Here is a 20,223-nt window from a genome sequence, read left to right on the forward strand (position 1 = left end):
AACCAGATTTTCTGACTGGCTTTCCAGATAAACAGATTCCACCTTTCCGAACACAGTTCTTATCACAAAAGAAGGGAGATATGTGAACGTTATAATAATGTTGTATTGTATTCTCAAACTTTTGCAGAACTATCTTGCTCCAACCCTGGTTCTGTGGCAAACGGAGCTGTGGTGGCAAGCCCAGTTCCACGCCAGTTCTCTGTCGGCACGGTGCTGTCAATTCGTTGTTTCACCGGATTCCAAGTCAGTGGAGCCAACAACGTCACATGTCTACCCACCGGCCGATACTCGTCAAATTTACCTCGCTGTGTTTGTAAGTCTGCCATGGGTGAATGAAGATAAGAAGCTGAGGACATTTCTGATGGGTTAGGTAGCTTTTGCTATTTCTAGGGCTCTTTGAGAAATGTGCATTTCACAATTTGTCTGCCGCTGATAGAATGAAGTCAGCCTGACAGCTGTATACTGCCTCTGCACGCTGACTTGAGCATGGAACAACCACTATGATATTCCCTGGAGAAAACCAGGCCGTGTTGAAGTGTGTGCGTACCAACGAAACCTGCGGTGTGATGTATTGTATCCCTGGCCACCCCCAGTACCCAACAGCTCCGAAACATAAGAGGGACAATTGGTACCCAGACCACTGGCTAGGGTTCGCCTCACTTGAATTATGATTGTCCATGCATGTTTGGCTGATGCCGAGCTCATTTGTCACTGGATGAGATCCATGCTGGTAGGTTTGTTTCCGCTAAAGAAAACAGTGTTTTTGAAAAGCAGGGGCTAGGCAATACCTCGGGCAATGAGATGTGTATCTAATCTACTGCTTTATCAATTTATGGAATCGCGTGTCGCTCCCTACGTGGGACCTCATGCTTTTTCCTGTGTTGACTTGAATCTCAGCTCACATTGCCTAAGCATCGCTGAAGTCGTACCAACCTCTTTTTTATCAATTTGTGTTCATTGCAATTGACAGTGGTGACTTGCCGTGACCCCGGTATGCCTACGAATGGACAGCGATCAGGAGGTGACTTCGGGGTGGGCAGGATAGTCCAGTATCGCTGTGATGCTGGCTACAACTTAGAAGGTCCTCCTGTCCGTGTTTGCCAGGCTGATGGACAGTGGTCAGGATCGCTGCCAACTTGTTCGAGTAAGTGCTTTATCCTGCATTGTGTTGCCTCTCAGTTTATTAACGATACTCGTGTCTCTTTCTATGCCACACGGAGAGAATATTCCATGGCACCAATGTTTATAGTATGGCATCTGTAACAGCCAATTTTTTGTAACGACATCTGAAGCAGCCACACTTGTGGCAGGCCATATGAAGACAAAAGAATAATCGGACTGTGGCAGAGTGCTGGCAAATGAGATCTATCCTGCAGTGTTTTATCACAGCCTACGATTAGAATTCCAATATCCACCGCGGGTGAATAGTGTGAATTTCAATGAATGTTTGAATAATAATGGTGGTAAAGACACGCCTGGCCAAATGACAGTAAATGTGTGTAGCTAGCCCTTTAGAACTGGTCTTGTCAACTGACGTCTGCATATGGTTCAGTGAATACACTACACAGGCATCCCAGTGACAGCTAGTTGCATTTACGATGCTTTCTTCATTGCCAAAACATGGTTACTACCGTACTGGCAATATAATTATGTTGCCGCGTAACGCGTAACGCAGGGGGGTGCGGCGTAACGCGCGACCAGGCTAGTGCGACAAATTTTCGTTGCGTTCGTAACGCGCGTCCGGCGGGGTGCGGCGATCTTTTCATTGCAGTTTGCAAAAAATGATGCGGCAATAGCAAAAAAATGATGCGGCAATAGCAAAAAAGTGATGCGGCAATAGCAAAAAAAGGACTGCGGCAATATAGAAACCTGTGTAACGGCTCCTGTGCGACTTTGCATGTAACGCCCTGCGTGCGGTAAACATGTGCCAATGTAACGCTTCATGGCCTCACTGCGACCATATATATTGCCAGTACGGTAGTAGTCACCGTTGACTGAAAGTGATCCGAATATACCTAGCCAGTCGAATTGGTTGCTATGACTCTGTGTGGTGACCAGTGAAAGCTTTTACAATGTGTCTTCATGAAACGCACATGGCAGTGGTGTCAGCGATAATGATCTTGTATTATGGCGGCAGCGAAAATGCCCTGCATGTGGTTTACATCTGGTCCAGCATGACCGTTCCATGGATTATTGTGTGTTGTTTTTGTATCCTTTCACAGGGCCCAGTTGTTTGCCGCCAAGTAGAATTGAGAATGGTCAGAGAATCGTGTCGCCCGACAATGGACTGTATTCAGTCGGTACCACAGTGACGTATAGTTGTGTGGCAGGCTACTCATTACTGGGTACTAATGTACTGCGATGCCTACCCAATGGACAGTACTCTGAGCCAGCTCCAACATGTAGAGGTATATATGATGTTCAGCTTCTGTTCACACTGTTATGTACTCTCAACTACATTTGCCTATGTACACGCAATCTGCAGGCACGGTATCCGTACCGCTTGGCTGTATGCATGAACACCAGTAAGATGGTTGCTGTGTGTGTGTGTGTGTGTGCTTTTGTGTGTGTTTTGTGTGTCTGTGTGTGCGTATGTGCCTGGATGTGTGCATGTGTGTCTGTATGTGTGTGTGTGGGGGGGGGGAGGGAGCTATGCCTCCAAATCTACCTTATGATTATGTCAACCAGCAGTTAAGTTGTCCATGTGTATTGCCTGTCTGGTCACCTTGTTATCTGCGCTAAGCCTCCCATTTCCTGGTGATACTCGGTACAACTACCTAGTGACTAGGAGAAAGCAATGCCTTATAGTTCCCCTAGAACAACACTGAGAGCATGGAATAACTTAATGACGGTCTGCGGCTCTGCTGTGTTGTGTGTATCCTGATCATGCTGTCAATAACAGTATCCAGCTGCAGTGATCCAGGAACACCAGCAAATGCAATCCGAGAAGGAGATGAGTTCACTGTCAGCAGTGTTGTTCGCTTCACGTGTAGACCCGGATACACTCTGAGAGGAACAGAGTTCCGTGTGTGCCAAGAGGATGGTTCATGGACCGGGACACCTCCAGAATGCACAGGTAAGTCATGTAGTCAATATATGCGGCATGCCGTAAGCAATGTGCATGGTTCGAATGCGTTTCCATTGTCCGGCCATTAAATGGCTGATGTTCTAGATGCTACCATAGAGCAAATAGTTTAGCAGACCATGCGAGCAAAGTCATTTTATGGGAAACTTGCTTTGATTGGATTTGTGATGCATGCAAGGAGCACTTCTGAGGACAGCATTCAAGTGTGCGTGGCACATGTGTAGAAAATGAAGGTATGATAACTGAAGAATGCCAGACAATAAGAGTGGCTTGTTTGTGCTTCTTATGATTTTCGATGCGAACGTCTGTGAAATGCAGTGAGTAGCTGTGGAAACCCTGGACAACCTGAGAACGGCATTCGTTTTGGTAGCACCTTCACGGTGGGAGCGGCCGTTTTGTTCACCTGTAATGATGGCTATCGGCTAGTGGGTGATCCCAGACTTACGTGCCAGCCGAACGGCCAGTGGAATAGTGCTAGACCCGTTTGCACAGGTATGTCCATCGCCCGTGTTTCCACTGCATTTGAATACTGTACAGTAGCATCAGGGCAACATCTGATCATTGAGAGCTCTTCACGGTGTACACCTGGATATGCCAGCATGCCATTTGTATGTTATGCTACCCATCGATTGTCACCTCATCATCCACTGAACCAGGATTGTTTCTTGGTCACATTCACCCAGTGGACACAGCTCTGCTTCTGGAAACCCAAGTTGCTCTCCTTGTCACAGTGTATGGTTGTTTGTGATATGTCTGTTGCTAACATCACATCATTGGGCACACAAGACGCATATGATATAGCACAAGCTAAGTGTCTGTTGATAGCTATGATCCTATTCAAAACTCGATCGAGTACTGGAGAACGGGTATTTTTAGCGACTACTAATTTTCGCGTTTTCCCATTGTCAACCGGTTAGCGATGTTTTATTTTAGCGATTTGCAGCGATTTTACTCACGGACCACCAGTCCACTACTATGTCTCAACGGATTAGCAACTTGAAACTTTAGCGAAAATTAATCGATCGCTAAATTCGCTAGAGTTTTTACGTCGCTAAAATTACCCGTTCTACAGTAACTGTTTCTCTCACTTGTTGTTTACAGTAAACCAATGTACAGACCCAGGCATGGTGCCGCAGAGCACCCGCACCGTTTCAGATCGGCGATTCATAACGGGAACGGTCATCACATACACCTGCTCGTCTGGTTACACCTTGGCCAGTGGATCATTGCGCCTGACCTGTCAGTCAACAGGACAATATGACAACAGACCTCCAGTCTGTGATGGTGAGTTTAGTACATAATAGTATTGTCGATCAGCAGTACGATGTGTAGTGTTGTCTACCAGTTATAGAATGAGTGCTGTCAATTTCTGTGTAACCGGTGCAGTCGTGATGATCGTATTAGACGGCAGTAGCACCATTGCTTGACTGATTGTATACGAAGGGTCAGTTGGTCATGTAGCAGATCACATTCAGCGGTCCTGACATGGCCACCACACGTAGTGTCACAATTTGCGTGTGCATGGCTTGGTGTGTTTACATGGCTGGCTTGCTTTCCCTCTGTCCCATTATCAGTTCTGTCATGCGCTGACCCTGGCCAGCCGGACAATGGTGAGCGCTATGGTGATAGTTTCCGCGTGGGAGCCACCGTAGCGTACGGCTGTAATGCCGGCTATAACCTGGTTGGTGGGCTGACACAGCAATGCCAGCCTGATGGACAATGGTCTGAAACAAGACCCACATGCCAAGGTAAGCAGCAACTTACAGTGGTAATAGCTGACATGTTTTGGTTGTGCTCCAGTGCCGCAGCACTACAAGATGCTGCAAATGATGGCCAGAATTAGTGCCATGATATCCAGTAAAAACTAAAAACTAGTAAAAATGATGTGTGACGATGACTGGTTGCAGCGATAGTAGGTATGAACATTTCTACACCAAGATACCTGAACTACTGCTGCGTTTGCATGACACGAGTACACGGCTAGTACATCAGACTATTGTATGATTGGATGCAACATCATCCACACAAGTGCAGATCAGCAGAGGACAGTGCTGATACAGTCATACTAGTGGGCCAGCAAGGATGGACCACATCCTTTGACCACTATTCTTATGCAAGTAACAGGCCCGGAATGGTCGTTAGGATTGTTTATTGATGCAAGCACATTTTCTACAAGAATACCATCGTATTGCAAATCAAAGGAAAATGTATTCCTTCATGCACCGGGCACTGCACTAGGGTGCAGCACTGAGCAACACATGCGCAGCCAATGCTAAACTGCAGCATGGCTTTATCACTGTACATGCGGGCAGGGAAACGTGTGCTGTGCTTCAACACAAGCAAACCATGAAGAACAATGAAGCAAGCCGTTAGCAATTAAAGGCATGGGGAAGAACAGAGATCCTGCATGCTATGGGCCAAGTGTTAAAACTACAGCAATAAAATTAATGTATAAAATATTGCCAACGGCAAATAGACAACACATACACGTACTAAATCAGTACAGACTAACTAATTACAGAGAAATGCACCAGCACGGCCGGAGAAAAAGGTACATGGATATAATGTTTGTAAGGAGAAGAATCCGCTAATGTTTTATGTCTATGCTGAGATGAAGCACTAAACAGGCGCTGCATGCTATAATATTCGGAAATAAGTGAGATTTGCCAACTGAGCAGCAGAAAAATATAGATTCTGATTTCTTTTTGTGATTTGTGATTCATATACAAGTCACTGTAACACATTTCATGGATAATAGAATGACAGAACATGTTCATAAGTCGCGACATGCTGCAAACGCAGGGTGAACATTTTTTTGATCAAATCACTGATTTCTAGGGCATGACATTTTATCAGTAAATATCAGGAATATGGTGAGCAAAATACTAAAAATTCAGAATTCGAATGGTTCAGGTCAGTGACACTGCAGTACCAAGATTTCCTATTTGTAAAAAAAAGTATAAAACGTGTGTCTTTTGCTTTGTCGAATGAATGGAACAAGTGAAGAGGTTTCTAGATTATGCTGGTTTGTATTGCTCTGGGTTCTGCAACTTAGTTGCCTTGATTGAATCCCACACCCAGGCAGGAGTGACAGGCACTGCGTTCTCTGGCGATGTCTGAGCAAACAAAGGTCGACAAGAGAGATAACATTAGGAAGCCTGCATGGGGAACATAGGATCTTGTACTGTGGATGGGTAAATAGTAAAAAACCAAATGCAGCGCTGTTCATTGAAATCCGGCCCTGTGAGTCAGCTAGTACCGGACGCTGTGCACTGGACTGTGCACTGGACTGCGTATAGATGTCGGTACCTAGCTGATTCACTAGCCGGGATTTCACTGAGCACGGCTGTAGAAGATCAGTTGCAGAAGAGTACAAGTGTCACGCCACCATCTACACTATAGTGATAATGTACAATGCGCACTTACCGTCTCAACTTCGGTTATGAAATGTGTGGCATCAGCTGCTCCAGTTCCATTCACGACTTTGCCACCGTACCTGCACACAACCTGTCAAGGAAAAGTAGGCCTCCAGGAGGTGCAGGTTCAACACGTGTGGTGGCTGGCAGTGACTGCAACATGTGTGATGGTTGCAGCTACCCTATTATTCATACTGATTCGAACATCATATTACCGTAAAGTACCGCCAGAGCGCCCTGTCTCGCGAGAGCGCCCCACCTTGATTTTACAGCCTGAGAAAGGAAAATCGTATGGCAGAGTGCAACGAAGTTTGTACGATGTGAGAATCTTAGTGTACTAAGGTCACGCTTGGCAGGGTTTTGTGTGGAGCTTGTGTCCGCTCGAAGGTACGGATTTTCTGCAAAACGTGCAATATGTGTACAAGGTTCATGTCGTATGACCTACAGACAGCAGACCACCTCCACAATACGACCACGAAAGGATGAGATAGTGGGGCGCTCTGGCGGTACTTTACGGTAGTAGCAGTGCATGGCTTTAAAGAATTTTACAGTTTGTAAATTCGTCCAGTGCTAAAGGCGTAGTGTGAATGAGGAGGATACGCGACAATGTGTCGCTGGATCTCCTTGGCCGGAAGCAAGCTTGTGTGAACCTTGGCTGTCACGTCTGAGAAATAATCCGGCAGCGGCTTCTTGACAGACCAGTCTAGCGTTGGCGATGGATCCTGCTCCACAAAGCAACGAGAAGCACACAATTCCAATCATGCTCCTAAACACAGTTCCAGGCCTGTACCAATACCAGCCAGCAAGCAGTCATGGCAGAGCTAAAAAAAGATGCAGTAGCTGAAGAAATCAGACCAAACCAAGACTCACTGATGGATGGCGGAATCGGGCAAGGTGTTTCGCATTTGTCTGGTAGCACTTCTCGCCATACTGGCACATTGGCTTCTGTGAGTTAGATACGAACAGAGAACACATACACATACACGTACAACGGTACCACCAATGCAGGATATGAGAACAACAAGGTCAGAAACTTGAATGAGACCAACATCATTGTATGAAGTACAGTACTTGCCAAAGAAATCCAACCTCATGAATAAAGTAGCGCCGGGTGCAACGCAGCCCTAATACTACACATATTGCAGGTCTGTGCACTACGCAGCCCTAATACTACACATACTGCAGGTCTGTGCACTACGCAGCCCTAATACTACACATACTGCAGGTCTGTGCACTCGAACGTGGTGCTACTTTATTCATGAGGTTGGAATTCTCTGGCCAGAACTGTACAAATTAAGTGGTACATTAAACCCTTCGCTCTACTTTAAAAAGAACTTACCAAGCGTTTAGCAAACGTTTCATCTTCGCTGTCCTCATCATCCACCTCACGCTTTCTCTTTAAAGTTTTAGCCTCGGTGGCACTAGTACTGTCGCTAGCGTCCATTGGTGTGTCGGTCTTGATTGAAGCAGTCGAAGAAGACACCGCAATGGCCGCGGCACCAGATGTAGAAGACACCGCAACGGCCGCTGCACCAGATGTAGAAGACGCAGCAACTCCACCTGTTGCACCCCCGTTGAAGGTGAAGAAGGGAACATCCTCCCCCTGGTCTTCATCTTCATCTGCATCTTTCTCGCCGAGAAGCTTCTTGGTCAATGCCATGTCTGAACACCAGAAAGAGAGAAGACAAATTCAACACGGGTATTCATTGATATTTACATCAGTTTAAAATAATAAGTCCCGCAGGATGCTGTCAATGGACGTTATTCATACAGGACAGGTAGGTCAACATAAGCCACCAACAGTCACGCTACTATTGCATGATGTATGTGTAGACAATGACATGTGTGTGTATACATACCATTCTTGGAGCTGGAGACCTGAACAAGTTTCTGTAGACGCAAAAGAGGACACAAGCAACGAACAAGCATTGGTGTCATGGCTAGCTAGTCATGGCATTCCCAAATTAGAAGTCCAGGAAACTATAATAAAGATTAGAGTCAGTACTACAGATGGAACGGTAGTCAACGGGAAGAAAAAAAAAGATATTTGGGGACACACTTAAAGGAGTGATGGTTGGCAGCTCACCTTCAGCCGGTCAAGGTTAGTGGCGGTGTTCCAGTCCTTGTCATCACGGACGCGCGTGACACGTGGAAATCGAATAGAGATGCCTCCAGCAGTGTGGTGATGAGATGTACTGTATTCAGCACCAGTGATTTCCCACACTGGAGATGCCTACACACAAGCAGTATAGTGAGAGATTATACAAATGTAAGGCAACATGCTCATGGTCTTGTCACCTTTTCCTGCTGATGTCCTCCAGACGTTTTAGAAACGGTGCACATAGAACAGCATCAGCTGGCCGGCAGCAACACATGCGAAGAATGCAAGATTCAGTCAATGTGTACCTTCGGATCAGCGCTGACAAAGTCAGGAACGTGTTGGCTTTTCACATCCAGCCATGCCGGGACACGAGTAGAATCCTTATGAAGAAAAGATACACACGAAAACACACACACACACACACACACACACACACACTTTTAGTACATGTGGATAGTTCAGATCTTGCAACTTGTGGTCTATACACAACTAACGCTTCACAGTGCATGCGTAGAGATAGGAAGTGTTCACAGATAGTACGGTTGTCAATTGATCTCGGAAGAAACACAGTGGGGGCAACAGAGAGAATAGATAAAATACCTTGTGGATGGCAGTCATCTTGAGCTCCTTCTGCAGCTTGGCAATCTTGGCATCATCAAAGCCATTGCCAACCTTACATACCGTCTTCCACTTTGATGTTGCCGGATCCCAGCAACCCATCAGGAAAACAGACATTAGGCCACCTAGCAGTAAGCACCAACATTCCAGATAGACAGAAAATAATGGAAATCAGTTGAAAAATGTCCCCTTGCCTCCGTGGGTACAGGAATGAGCTCAAAGAGTTCTGCCAAATAAAAATTATGTGAAAGTCAAAGTGGGCTGAAAGTTAAGACAGACAGAAGATGAAAGTAGAACAAACCTTTGCTGCCAGTGCCGTAGTAAGCTCCAAGAACAACCAAGTCGGCAGTGTCAGCCATAGCTCCATCCGCCAGGTAATCCTTCTTGACCTGCAAAGACAATAGCGAAAGTTTCTCCGAGTTACTCACAATACTTCCTACTTCTTTCGGCACACTCCTAGAAGCACAACATACCGGCAGAACGAGAGAATGAGATTGACAGGGGTAGCTCTACGAATAGTTCTACGGCTTACCTTCAGCCAATGACGCTTGCCTGGCTCATAGACACCCTGCACATACACAACACATGACAAGAGACAAGCAGGAAGTACACGTGTACACTATTGTGAAAAGCATGAGAACGTGGGACAAACACAGCACAGTCATGTATTCATACTCGATACCTAATCTGGGGAAGGTATGTCACGACAGACGGGGAAAAAACATGGACAGGAACATAGCGACTGGCGTGGAATGTTACCTGTGTGTCTTTGAGAACCAGTCCTTCCAGGCCCTCATTGATGGCACGTGCAATGAGGTGAGATAGATCTCCTCTCTTCTTGACGAGGTGCATCTCAGAGAGTTGAATGTGATTCTTGATCTCCGTGACGTTCTTACTCAACAGCTGGCGGCGTTCCTGAAGAGTCCTTTAGACATAGCGGCCGCAGCGGGAAGCCGTGCATACATAATCATACATGCCCAGCCAGCATGGCTGCAAAAGCTGAAACAGCTCCGTATCTTCCACATTGTGAGCCTGAAATTTGGCCTGTGGTGCACTAGACGTACCACCATGTGTAGTATCATACTGTACTGATATGCAATGATATGATTTTACAGTACACGTACCAAGTATTGGGAAAAAAACGCAGCAGTCACCGGGACTTACTTGTTCACTAATGATTCACCGTTGAAGAATAGCAAGTCAAAGATGAAGATACAGACGCTCGCATTCTGGAAGTGTGTTTTCTGTGGAAACCCATTGAAACACCGGATCAGGAGGTTAAATAGAGACATGTACCTCTACCTACTCCATGAACAACCAAATCTGTCTTCTCACATACATAGTTACTACATGCTGAGAGTCAAAGCACATTGGTAGGCCTAGATTTCAAAAAGCAGACATATTCCTACTCCCTGAATCAAAGAGCGTACCTTGTGGGCACTAAGTGTGCCGAATGGCAGCGGCTTGCCAGTCTGGGTGTCAACCAACAGGACCTGGGACAAAGGATACACGGCAAAGAAATATCAGCCACCTCCGAACCAGGTACATGTAGAGCCAGCTCTAGCCACATAGCAGAATGCATACGTTACAATGTATCGTGCTTTTTACTGCTTTTACTAAGTATTGAGCGGCGTAATGGTACAGTGTTTGCAGTCATTCACTAACCTCTCCATCAAGGACCATGGAGTGACCATGTGGACATGCCTTGGGCACAAAGTCCTTCACATCAGCGACCTGCGAGAAGAGCAAAGCCCAACAGGACAGAAAACAAGCCTTACCCAAGCTGAACATAGCAATGGTGAGGATAGATCATTAGAACTCAACACAGTTAAAGAGGAAGTATGCTAGAATAAAAGTTGCATACCTTGTGTGGCATAACCTGCTTCAGACTGCGACTGTAGAACTCAAACTTGTCGGCACTCTTGTGCATCTAAAGTGGAAGCAGTAACAGGAAGAAAAATGGACAAAACAATTCCAGCACACTTCACATTTGTTGATCACCAGAATGAGCATGGTGAGTAACCCAGATCTCACAGACTACTACAGTATTCACACAGTCCATTAGCTTATTTCATGGCAGCTTTATCAATCTGCAAGCCTACCTGTACACGTTCTCCATCGTACTTGATCTCTGCGTACATTCCATGGGGGCATTTCTTCATGGCCATGTCTACTGAGCGACATGCCTCCGCCTAAGACAGCAACACGACAAAGAGCACACCAAGATTACCGGTACAAATAGCATCAACTTGCCTCGTAATGCTGAAATCTGATAGTTCACTTCGATGAAGGCTTTCCCCACACCCTCAACAAATACATACGAGGCAAGAGAACGATCCTCTGGTAGACCCTCTAATTATTTATCTCCAACTACAGAAGAGAATGGCAATAGGAGCAGCGAGAACCGGACTGAACTCACCAGCATCGGCTTGATGGGAGTCATCAGCTGAGTCTTAATGCTAAGTGCTTTCTTCATACCGGGCATTGCTGGTGTAGGCGAGCTGTCAGCTGCCAAACACACACACACACCAGAAATATTCATGGATGCGAAGAGTAAAGGCAACTTCAAAGTACTTCCTTGATATACTTGTGTGATTCTAAAACGCCAGCATATAGGAGCGATACAAACATCTCAAGCTTGCAAACTAGACCTCGCAGCATATCCAATTCACATCCGGTAACTCACCACTTCCTCCACCAGACGCGGCGGTCGGTGATGTCACTCCCGATTGGCGACCCAAACAGCGACGTACAACATCAGCCAGGTCTTGAGATGCCTGGAATGCAGCATAGGCGTTCTCATCGAGTGCACCCAATCTGCGTGCAAGAAGTCAAACAGAAACTCGTGTCTCCACGTCGCCTATACAAATAGATACGGACACGACATCTCGTGTTCATCACCACCTACAGATATTCCAGTACTATATACATGTACAAACTTCGAGTACTATCACCGGTGGAACTAGAATTTGTACAATACAAGAGAAAAGAAGCATTTGTGTCCAAACGGTCTATTAACTTGATAATAAAATGTTGCCCTTGCATTACAGTAGTGCGGTTGCTAGTCAGTCTTACATGCACTTGGCTCCAGCAAAGATTCGTAAGTCATGCTTGATGAGCCTGATGATGTACTTGAGATCATTAGCAGTGCATCTGTCAAAGTAGAGATTGGATAGAAACACACACACACACACACACATGCACACAGATTCAGTCTAACACGAGGTACAGGTCCAGAGTACGGGCATTGGAAATGAAACTACGAACTACACTGTGTTGAGTACTGGAAACAGGTGTTGCAAGCATTGGATCAGCAAAGAACTAGATCGCATTAACATCACTCGCAGCTTGAAACACAAATACCATTGCAATACTGTGGGTTGGAGATGGAATGCACAAGTGCAACGGCAAGTACCTTTTCGCGATGCGTGTCAGCACGACTTGTTGATCACGTTCCTTGGACACTTGCGTGAGATCATCAAGGAATCGGTCAACCTACACATCCACAATAGTGTGCATCAAGAAGTAAGATCTCCACGTGTAAATTTCAGAGAGGAAGAAGTATTGTGTGCAGACTTACCTCATGGAGTGACAGAGCACTGCTTGCTGCAGGAGGACAAACGTCACTCGATGCAAAAAAGCGACGAATAGTTTCGGAGACATCTCCGTCCTAAAGGGAAAGGCAAACATAAAACACAACAGGGCTGAATATTGTCTATCAGGTGATGCAAATAATTTGTAGGATCAAATTATCTTGCAACAGTGTATCGAGTACATGTACGCCCATTAGCAAGCCAAGACACCAAGTGATGTATGCGATTGGAACCATCCTCACCTGTTCCAAGTCTTCAGTCATGTCATCCAGGTCAGCTCCAAAGACCTGTGATACAACACGGCAAACTAGGTGTTCCAATGTGTAAAGGCTAAGCGTGTGTGCAGATGAACAAACACTACTTATCCATGCATGGCTTATCTATCTGACACGATAGTAGAGATCTAGTCGTAGACTCAGCACCAAGTCCAGCCCTTACTTGGCTAAAGACCTTGATCAAGCTGTTGTTCTTCAGGTGGTATACCCGCTTTGTCATATTCGGCAACAGTGTCTTGAAAAGCATGTAGTGGTCGCCGTGGAACTTCCCTGCACAATACAAATCAAGCAGACAATACAACATGGCATGACGTCTATGTAGGCAGCATAGACCTACTGCTATCAGCCAGGGACCCCCCCCCCCCCCCACACACACATACAAAAATTAAGGAAAATGATGTGTATACATCACAGTCATAGTGATGATCGTGTATGACTCAAAGACCGCAGGCAGAACACAACACAACACATGCGCGTCAGTGAACATTGTGATATGACGACGGTTACCTCTACATCATTACCGTTCTTGATGTAGTTTGAGATCAGCTTCGTCTTGGCTGTGTAGGATGGTTCTCCTTCCAGGTCTAGACACAAGCGGCGGAACTTGCGTAAGCTGTTGTCCCGTGCAGCAGCATCAGAAGAGGCAGATGAAGATGCCGCTGCTGCACCGGCTGTTGATGAGACAGCAGCTGAGCTAGCCGCCGAGGACCCGGGAGACTTGGTAGCGCCTGTCAGTGTGGTTTGAACTGCTGCCTTCTTACCGCCTGGTACCTTGGCACCTTTCTTGATCATAGACATCAGGCCTAGACAAGGAGCGAGTGCACATGTGTACAAACACCTAAATTTCGATGCACATTTGCCTAAATTTCCAACAAGATCAGACTAACGGCCAAGCCGATGTGATTGATACTTATCCTTCAAGTATGGAAGTTGATTCATTTTTTCTTCTTTGGCACTGCCGCTCACCTAATGAAAAACTTGATGGGTTGTCTCGAACAGCCCTACACCACTCGCTGCTTAGCAGTTGGAATACAACATGGCCAGTAGCGACTCAATGTGTGCGTAGTACAATGCTCGTAGGGTTCCCAGTAAAAAGGCAACGCCTGTTGGGACTCCCCTAGTAGAATAATAAAATCTACTACTACTACTACTACTACTCGTACCGACAGCAACGTACAGTACATCCGAACACTGTTTTGTTTTCTGCAGTTCTCTTACTGTCAATCATCTTCTGTAGTTCAGCTTGCTCAGCGCTGTTCAGCGCATCACTGCCATCCAGATCATCCAGACTCTCGATTTTCTTCGTCGTTGCCCTGGCTCTTGTCAGCGCATCAAACATGCACTTGGCATGGTACCATACCTATCCACAGAAAGAAAGAAAACATCAACATCATTTATCACAGCAATACTAATGAAATGCTCCAGACAGCCACAAAACTACTGCATGCTGGCCTGTACTGTGAAGGAAAAAAAACAATGAAGAAAGAAAAAAAGGAAAAAAGGAAAAAAAAAGAAGCACTGCAAGTAGTTTCATGATACAACACGTCAACAGTAAGAAGAGAAAAGAAGAAAGAAAAAAGGAAAAAGAAGCGTGTCATGATAATTGATATCTTGGTCGGGCTACTGTATGCCGTCTATTCACAGGCGCTATCCGACTACTGTTCCATGCGGCAGGTTTCGCCTGCTATGTTTCCATCCTGGGCCAGTAAAAAAATGCACTGCAAGTTTCATGATACAACAGTAAGAAGAGAAAAGAAGAAAGAAAAAGGAAAAAGAAGTGTGTCATGATATCTTGGTCGGGCTACTGTATGCCGTCTATTCACAGGCGCTATCCCACTACTGTTCCATGCGGCAGGTTTTGCCTGCTATATTTCCATCCTGGGCCAGTACCCTGCTCTTCAAAGACCTGGACACCACTGGATCACCAGTACTGCCCATATCCACACCGAACTTAGCGCGGACACCCGATCGACACAGGCCAACACACAGCAGGATTCCCGTCCTCAACCTTTCCAACACTCCCAACCTCGCCAGTCGCAGCGATTATAGGTGAACGCCACTTCACCCGGTGAGAATCTGTGGCGTCAAACGGGATTTTCACCCGATCCGGGCATTTCGGCTAACTCATGCTCAGCGGATACAACTCAATCATCATTATCAGGTAGAAAGAATGCAGTGAAAAACAAATCGAACAGTGCAGATATGGCGACAGACACTGTACTACAATCACACTTTCTAGCCAGAACCTTATCTCTCCAAGAAACAGAAAAGTCTACAATCAGTCCGCCTTACCTTCATTTCACCACCGTCATCGCTGAATGGATTAGTTGAGACCTTGCCAATTCTCAAAGCACTTTTATCAATCTTCTGTTTGCATCCTTTGCACGAACTCCGACCCGTGGTTGCATGTTCGACACAGTACTTGTTGTCTGCCATTTCTGCAAGAATTAGAAGACAAAATCTTCTACTAGTACTCTACTCTTTTCGATCCAACTGAAGTTTCAGATCGACATGGAAGTTTTTATAGCAACAACGAAGAGGAGAATCTCTTGGAATTGTTCAGAAACTCACTGCCAAAGTGTCGATGCCAGCAACACTTTGCTTGTGCAATGACCTCGTTCGCTGTTTATAAAACCAACTCCTCCCTTGATCAACTGGTTCTTGTTGTATTTCAAACACAACATACACTGCAAGTGCAACAAGTCGGCAACTCGTGGAGGCAGGTTGGTCGACGTCGTCATCTTCATCTTTGTCTTGCACACCGTGCATAGCAGCATGGGCGCGTGCCGCCCAACGCTCGCGATCGCCATGCATAATATTTCCTATGACAACTCAGATTGCTGACGTCATCACTTTCTGACAGATCTGCAGATCTGTGACATCATCTGTCATAGCATACGTCACTGCAGATTTGGTGAGATTCGAAAGCAGACGAATGAAATTTTTATCTACACTGTTCGTCGACGAGGAAGACGACCTGAACTAATCTTTCCACCAGGCTGACGTACTTGTGTACCAGGTAACAAGATTTGTTTTTTTGTGAGCTCACTGATCTGCTGAGTGGGAGCTTATGTCGTTGTAGTCAGAAAGTTCTCTGCAAAAGTTCTTCAATTAAATAATATTTCCCCACAATCTTTACTAGCATCTGTACTACTCTGTAGACTGTACTGTAGCAATGTTCAAAGACTATACTATTCATAGTTTACCAAGTCGTTACCAAGAAGTACTATTTTAAAAGTTATCAGAAAGCCAGCACGTGACTTGGGTGTGTGTAAAATGACTAGCTTGGGAAGCGTGTTGTGGCTTATCAAAGTACAACGCACAGTGCATTACTTTATGGGCCTCTAGAAATGACCGAATAGCACTTGTTGTTGTTATGCACTGATAATTATGTACAGCTGCAACTCTTGAACAAATAATTGAGCTATTTCTCTCTTGGTAGATTCCAATTTTCAGTACTTCGGTTGGTATCCTGCCACCTAAAATTACACTCTGGCGAACATTTAATCTCTAATCCACAAGAATTCTACATACACCTGCTGTAGGTACGGAAAATTAGCTATGGCCAGAGAGTCGTATGTAAACTGGGTTCATACGACTCCCTTGTCTCCACATGAAAACCCCAGGGTAAAAGTTGCACATCAAAGTGTTTACATCACAATTCTCTTTCATTGATCCAAGCTGTAGATATCATCCATAATTATCCAAATACATGTACATCTAACCAAAAGCATCCGTGTCAGGTCTAGGATTGGGGGTCAACCGGGTACATGATTTGCCTTGCAGACAGAACATGGTCTGGTACACGGCCAGTCTGCAATCGCAAGTCCACGCACGCATGAGCTGATTGGAAAGTCATTGTTCGACGGTCGATTTTGAATCACGGAAGACTCTGATGTCGTGCTTTTGCCAAGAAGTTGTTCTTGATAGATGTTTTCATAGGATGATTTGGTCACGGGATGTGTTGGGCACATGTTACGAAGAATTGTGCAGTATCTTTATTCTCACGATAGCCAGTGGCCAATAATATGTTGTTTGAATTTTGAATTTGAATTCTTTATTCTCACGATGGCACCATCGCCAATAAGAGATAATTGTTGTTGTTGTTGTTGTTGTTGTTGTTGTTGTTGTTGTTGTTGTTGTTGTTGTTGTTGTTGTTGTTGTTGTTGTTGTTGTTGTTGTTGTTGTTGTTGTTGTTGTTGTTGTTGTTGTTGTTGTTGTTGTTTGAATTCTTTATTCTCACGATGGCACCATCGCCAATAAGAGATTTGTTGTTGTTGTTGTTGTTGTTGTTGTTGTTGTTGTTGTTATTGTTGTTGTTGTTGTTGTTGTTGTTGTTGTTGTTGTTGTTGTTGTTGTTGTTGTTGTTGTTGTTGTTGTTGTTGTTGTTGTTGTTGTTGTTGTTGTTGTTGTTGTTGTTGTTGTGTATAGCTGTGGTGATAACTTGCGGCAACCCAGGTCTTCCTGACAATGCTGTGCGGCAAGGGGATTCCTTCACAGCTGGTGATGTGGTGAGCTACACCTGTCGTCCGGGATACACACCCGTGAGCGGTGATCTGTCTCGTCAATGTCAATCCAATGGTCAATGGACTGGGGTGTTGCCAACATGCCAAGGTAAAGACGCACTTGAACTATGTGTTGCTTACTTGAAGTATTTTGATTTGTCCTAATATGTATGCAGTCTGGTCCTGCTTTTTCCATTCTAGTTTCTTTGCCAACATGTGGAAAATCGGCTAGACAGACTCTGGATATCAGCTATTGCCGACGATTGCCTGCCTATAATGACAGTTCCAACCATTATTGACATTATCCAGTTGATAAGAAGAAAAGAGGACCTAAGCTACAAGTTACACTATAATATCCACTAACACCACTAGTTACTTTACAATCAGCTCATGCGATAACATTGCACGACACTGACCAACGGTACTGGCATTCTACACCTAACTGGCAATCAGCTCTAGCACATCTCTAGCATGTCTTGGTGGTGTTCGTGGATATTATAGCGTAACTTGTAGCTCTTTGGTCCTCTTTTCTTCTTATAAATTAATCCTTGGCTCTCCACCCGAGTCTAAGTATATAGTTGACTCACTTATAAAGAACTCGTATACAGCGAATTTGTGATGTAACAAACCATTGTCCATGACCCTGTTTGAACCCGCACAAAATTGACCCTTTGCAACGAACTGTTTTCGTTTATAATGAACCATATCTTATAGGGTCACATGATAACCTAGTGTAACCACACAGCCATGGGTCACATGCCAGTCACCAGTCACGATGTGTTGTGTGTAACTTTGTATTGGGTGAGTGCATTTCTGTTATAACAAACTTCGGCTATAAAGAACTCATTTTCCTGCACAATGGTGTTCGTTACATCAGAAGTCGACTGCAGCTATTCTCAGACATTGCTTCTATTGTGTTCTAAGTTAATGACGTGATTGCTGTTGTCTTTGCAGTTTCTTCAACACCACCAAGTGGCTGTAGTGACCCAGGAACTCCACGCAATGGACAACGGGCTGTGGGTGCGCAGTTCCCTAATGTCGGTGCCATTATTAGGTTCCGCTGTCTCAGTGGCTATCGGATCACAGGCAGTATACGGCGTGTGTGCCAAGCGAATGGACAGTGGTCCGGAACTCAGCCAACCTGCTCCAGTAAGCACACCATGGGTCCAGTTCTCACTGTTTCCTGTACAGCTTGCCTGTGCACCTAGTTCTGTATGAATTGGCATCTTTGTTTTGGTGCGTCATCTACTGTGTAGGTGATTGTGTGCCCGGCACATGCAGACGTAGGCAGCAATGCAAACTTTGTATGTGTTTGACTGTGTGTGTGTATATGTGTGTGTGTGTGTGTGTGTGTGTGTGTGTGTTTGATTTGTGTTGTGTTGGTGATGCGCAGCTGTGCAGTGTGCACCAGTCCCATCGATTGCTGGTGCGCTGGTGACGATTGTTCCGGATGATGGACGCTATGCAGCCGGCACTGTAGTGACTGTCACATGTGGCGAGGGCTTTGAACTCATCGGAGAGTCTCTGCTGATCTGTGATGACTCTGGACGTTATTCTGCAGCGTTACCGCAATGTCAGGGTGAGTGGTGTACAAGCACTCGTACACATGGATGGATGCCAGTCTATGTATGTATATTACTATTATGTAGTAGTCCCAGGGTAGCCGTAGTAATTCGTATCGAGGAGATCCAACCTGTCTCCATATCTATGTTGTGTGTTGGACTCAACTTCTTTGCTCAGTATTGCTTTGTTCTTTTGCAATTAATTTCCTTGGTATTTAGTTGCAACCAGACCAACAACTTCAGCACCTGTCGGTATTACTGGCAACCCTGTGGTAACCTCCTCACCATCGGAGACACCCATCACTCCAGGTAACTGAAGCCGATCTCTCGTTGCTCCTCTTAAAGAGAGGGCTTTAAAATGCTCTGTCTCTCCCTCTCCCTCCCTCTCTCTCCCTCCCTCTCTCCCTCCCTCCCTCTCTCCCTCCCTCTTTCTCTCTTTCTCTCTCTCTCTCTCTCTCTCTCTCTCTCTCTCTCTCTCTCTCTCTCTCTCTCTCTCTCTCTCTCTCTCTCTCTCTCTCTCTCTCTCTCTCTCTCTCCGCCTCTGATTTACACGGCTCTCTGTGTGTCTGAAAGTGTTTACGTCGTCAAATGAACAGGTACGCAAAGGGCCGATGTTGTGACTGTGTGAGCCACGCATGTACAATGATGGCACATAAATGTTGGTGTTGGTACACGACGATTGACCATCTTCTTATTTTTGGCCTGCATGATAGGAGAGAAATACTTTGCCACCGATTGTAATCCTCCCTAAAATGATGCGCCGATATTCTTCCCTCATGGTTTGAAAATTTATGCTGGCGAAGACACCATCTACTATTTAGCCCTTGAGTTGCAGATTCTGTGGTGATTCTGTACTCTTACTGAATGTTGTGTGTGTGTTTCCCTGTTCTCTGTCTTCTGCAGTTTGGCCTGATCCAGCCTTTACCTCAGCACCTACTTATGTTGATCTGAATCTCCCGGCATCTACCCAACCATCTGCCACGTATGATGTATATATTCTACGTCCAGGAGAACCAACATTCTCTTTCCTGGCATCTTATCCAGGTTGGTGGCATGCTAAAAGCACTT

The 20,223-nt window shown here is 45.5% G+C and overlaps 2 protein-coding genes across 9 annotated transcripts in view; one reads left to right on the forward strand and one right to left on the reverse strand.

The window, feature by feature from the left end:
* Nucleotides 1–131: 131 nt before the first annotated feature.
* The window catches only part of LOC135809090 (mucin-17-like), a 58,281-nt gene continuing 38,189 nt past the window's right edge, over nt 132–20,223 (forward strand). For all 8 annotated transcript variants that reach the window (XM_065322352.1, XM_065322358.1, XM_065322355.1 and 5 more), the window contains exons 1-12: nt 132–313; nt 971–1,144; nt 2,223–2,408; nt 2,903–3,076; nt 3,404–3,577; nt 4,187–4,369; nt 4,660–4,833; nt 17,520–17,702; nt 18,548–18,742; nt 18,987–19,172; nt 19,375–19,464; nt 20,059–20,199. In XM_065322352.1, coding sequence (XP_065178424.1) covers nt 994–1,144; nt 2,223–2,408; nt 2,903–3,076; nt 3,404–3,577; nt 4,187–4,369; nt 4,660–4,833; nt 17,520–17,702; nt 18,548–18,742; nt 18,987–19,172; nt 19,375–19,464; nt 20,059–20,199 — 1,837 coding nt within the window. In that variant the 5' untranslated portion in view covers nt 132–313; nt 971–993. The remainder of the gene's footprint in view (nt 314–970; nt 1,145–2,222; nt 2,409–2,902; nt 3,077–3,403; nt 3,578–4,186; nt 4,370–4,659; nt 4,834–17,519; nt 17,703–18,547; nt 18,743–18,986; nt 19,173–19,374; nt 19,465–20,058; nt 20,200–20,223) is intronic.
* Nucleotides 5,218–15,776, reverse strand: LOC135809091 (DNA ligase 3-like). Its single transcript, XM_065322361.1, has 28 exons — nt 15,660–15,776; nt 15,381–15,526; nt 14,307–14,448; nt 13,610–13,891; nt 13,252–13,358; nt 13,056–13,100; nt 12,801–12,890; nt 12,636–12,715; nt 12,296–12,373; nt 11,907–12,037; nt 11,640–11,728; nt 11,323–11,412; nt 11,085–11,150; nt 10,886–10,954; nt 10,651–10,713; nt 10,385–10,464; nt 9,980–10,145; nt 9,753–9,788; nt 9,522–9,609; nt 9,203–9,345; nt 8,908–8,982; nt 8,588–8,734; nt 8,361–8,391; nt 7,841–8,163; nt 7,372–7,446; nt 7,102–7,223; nt 6,512–6,581; nt 5,218–6,201 (listed from the first exon to the last, which is right to left on the reverse strand). Exons 2-28 carry the CDS (start codon nt 15,522–15,524, stop codon nt 6,103–6,105), a joined length of 2,931 nt encoding a protein of 976 aa, XP_065178433.1. The 5' UTR covers nt 15,525–15,526; nt 15,660–15,776; the 3' UTR covers nt 5,218–6,102.

Source organism: Sycon ciliatum, chromosome 2 (genome assembly GCF_964019385.1).
Source record: "Sycon ciliatum chromosome 2, ocSycCili1.1, whole genome shotgun sequence".
Lineage (NCBI taxonomy): Eukaryota > Metazoa > Porifera > Calcarea > Leucosolenida > Sycettidae > Sycon > Sycon ciliatum.

Coding starts and splice junctions, on each gene's coding strand:
- LOC135809091 (XM_065322361.1), bottom strand. CDS start 15,524: ATGGCAGACAACAAGTACTGTGTCGAACATGCAACCACGGGTCGGAGT. Junction 11,151..11,322: donor ACGATGGAGAACGTGTACAG/GTAGGCTTGCAG, acceptor CTTCCACTTTAG/ATGCACAAGAGTGCCGACAA. Junction 9,610..9,752: donor GCAAGCGTCATTGGCTGAAG/GTAAGCCGTAGA, acceptor TTGTCTTTGCAG/GTCAAGAAGGATTACCTGGC.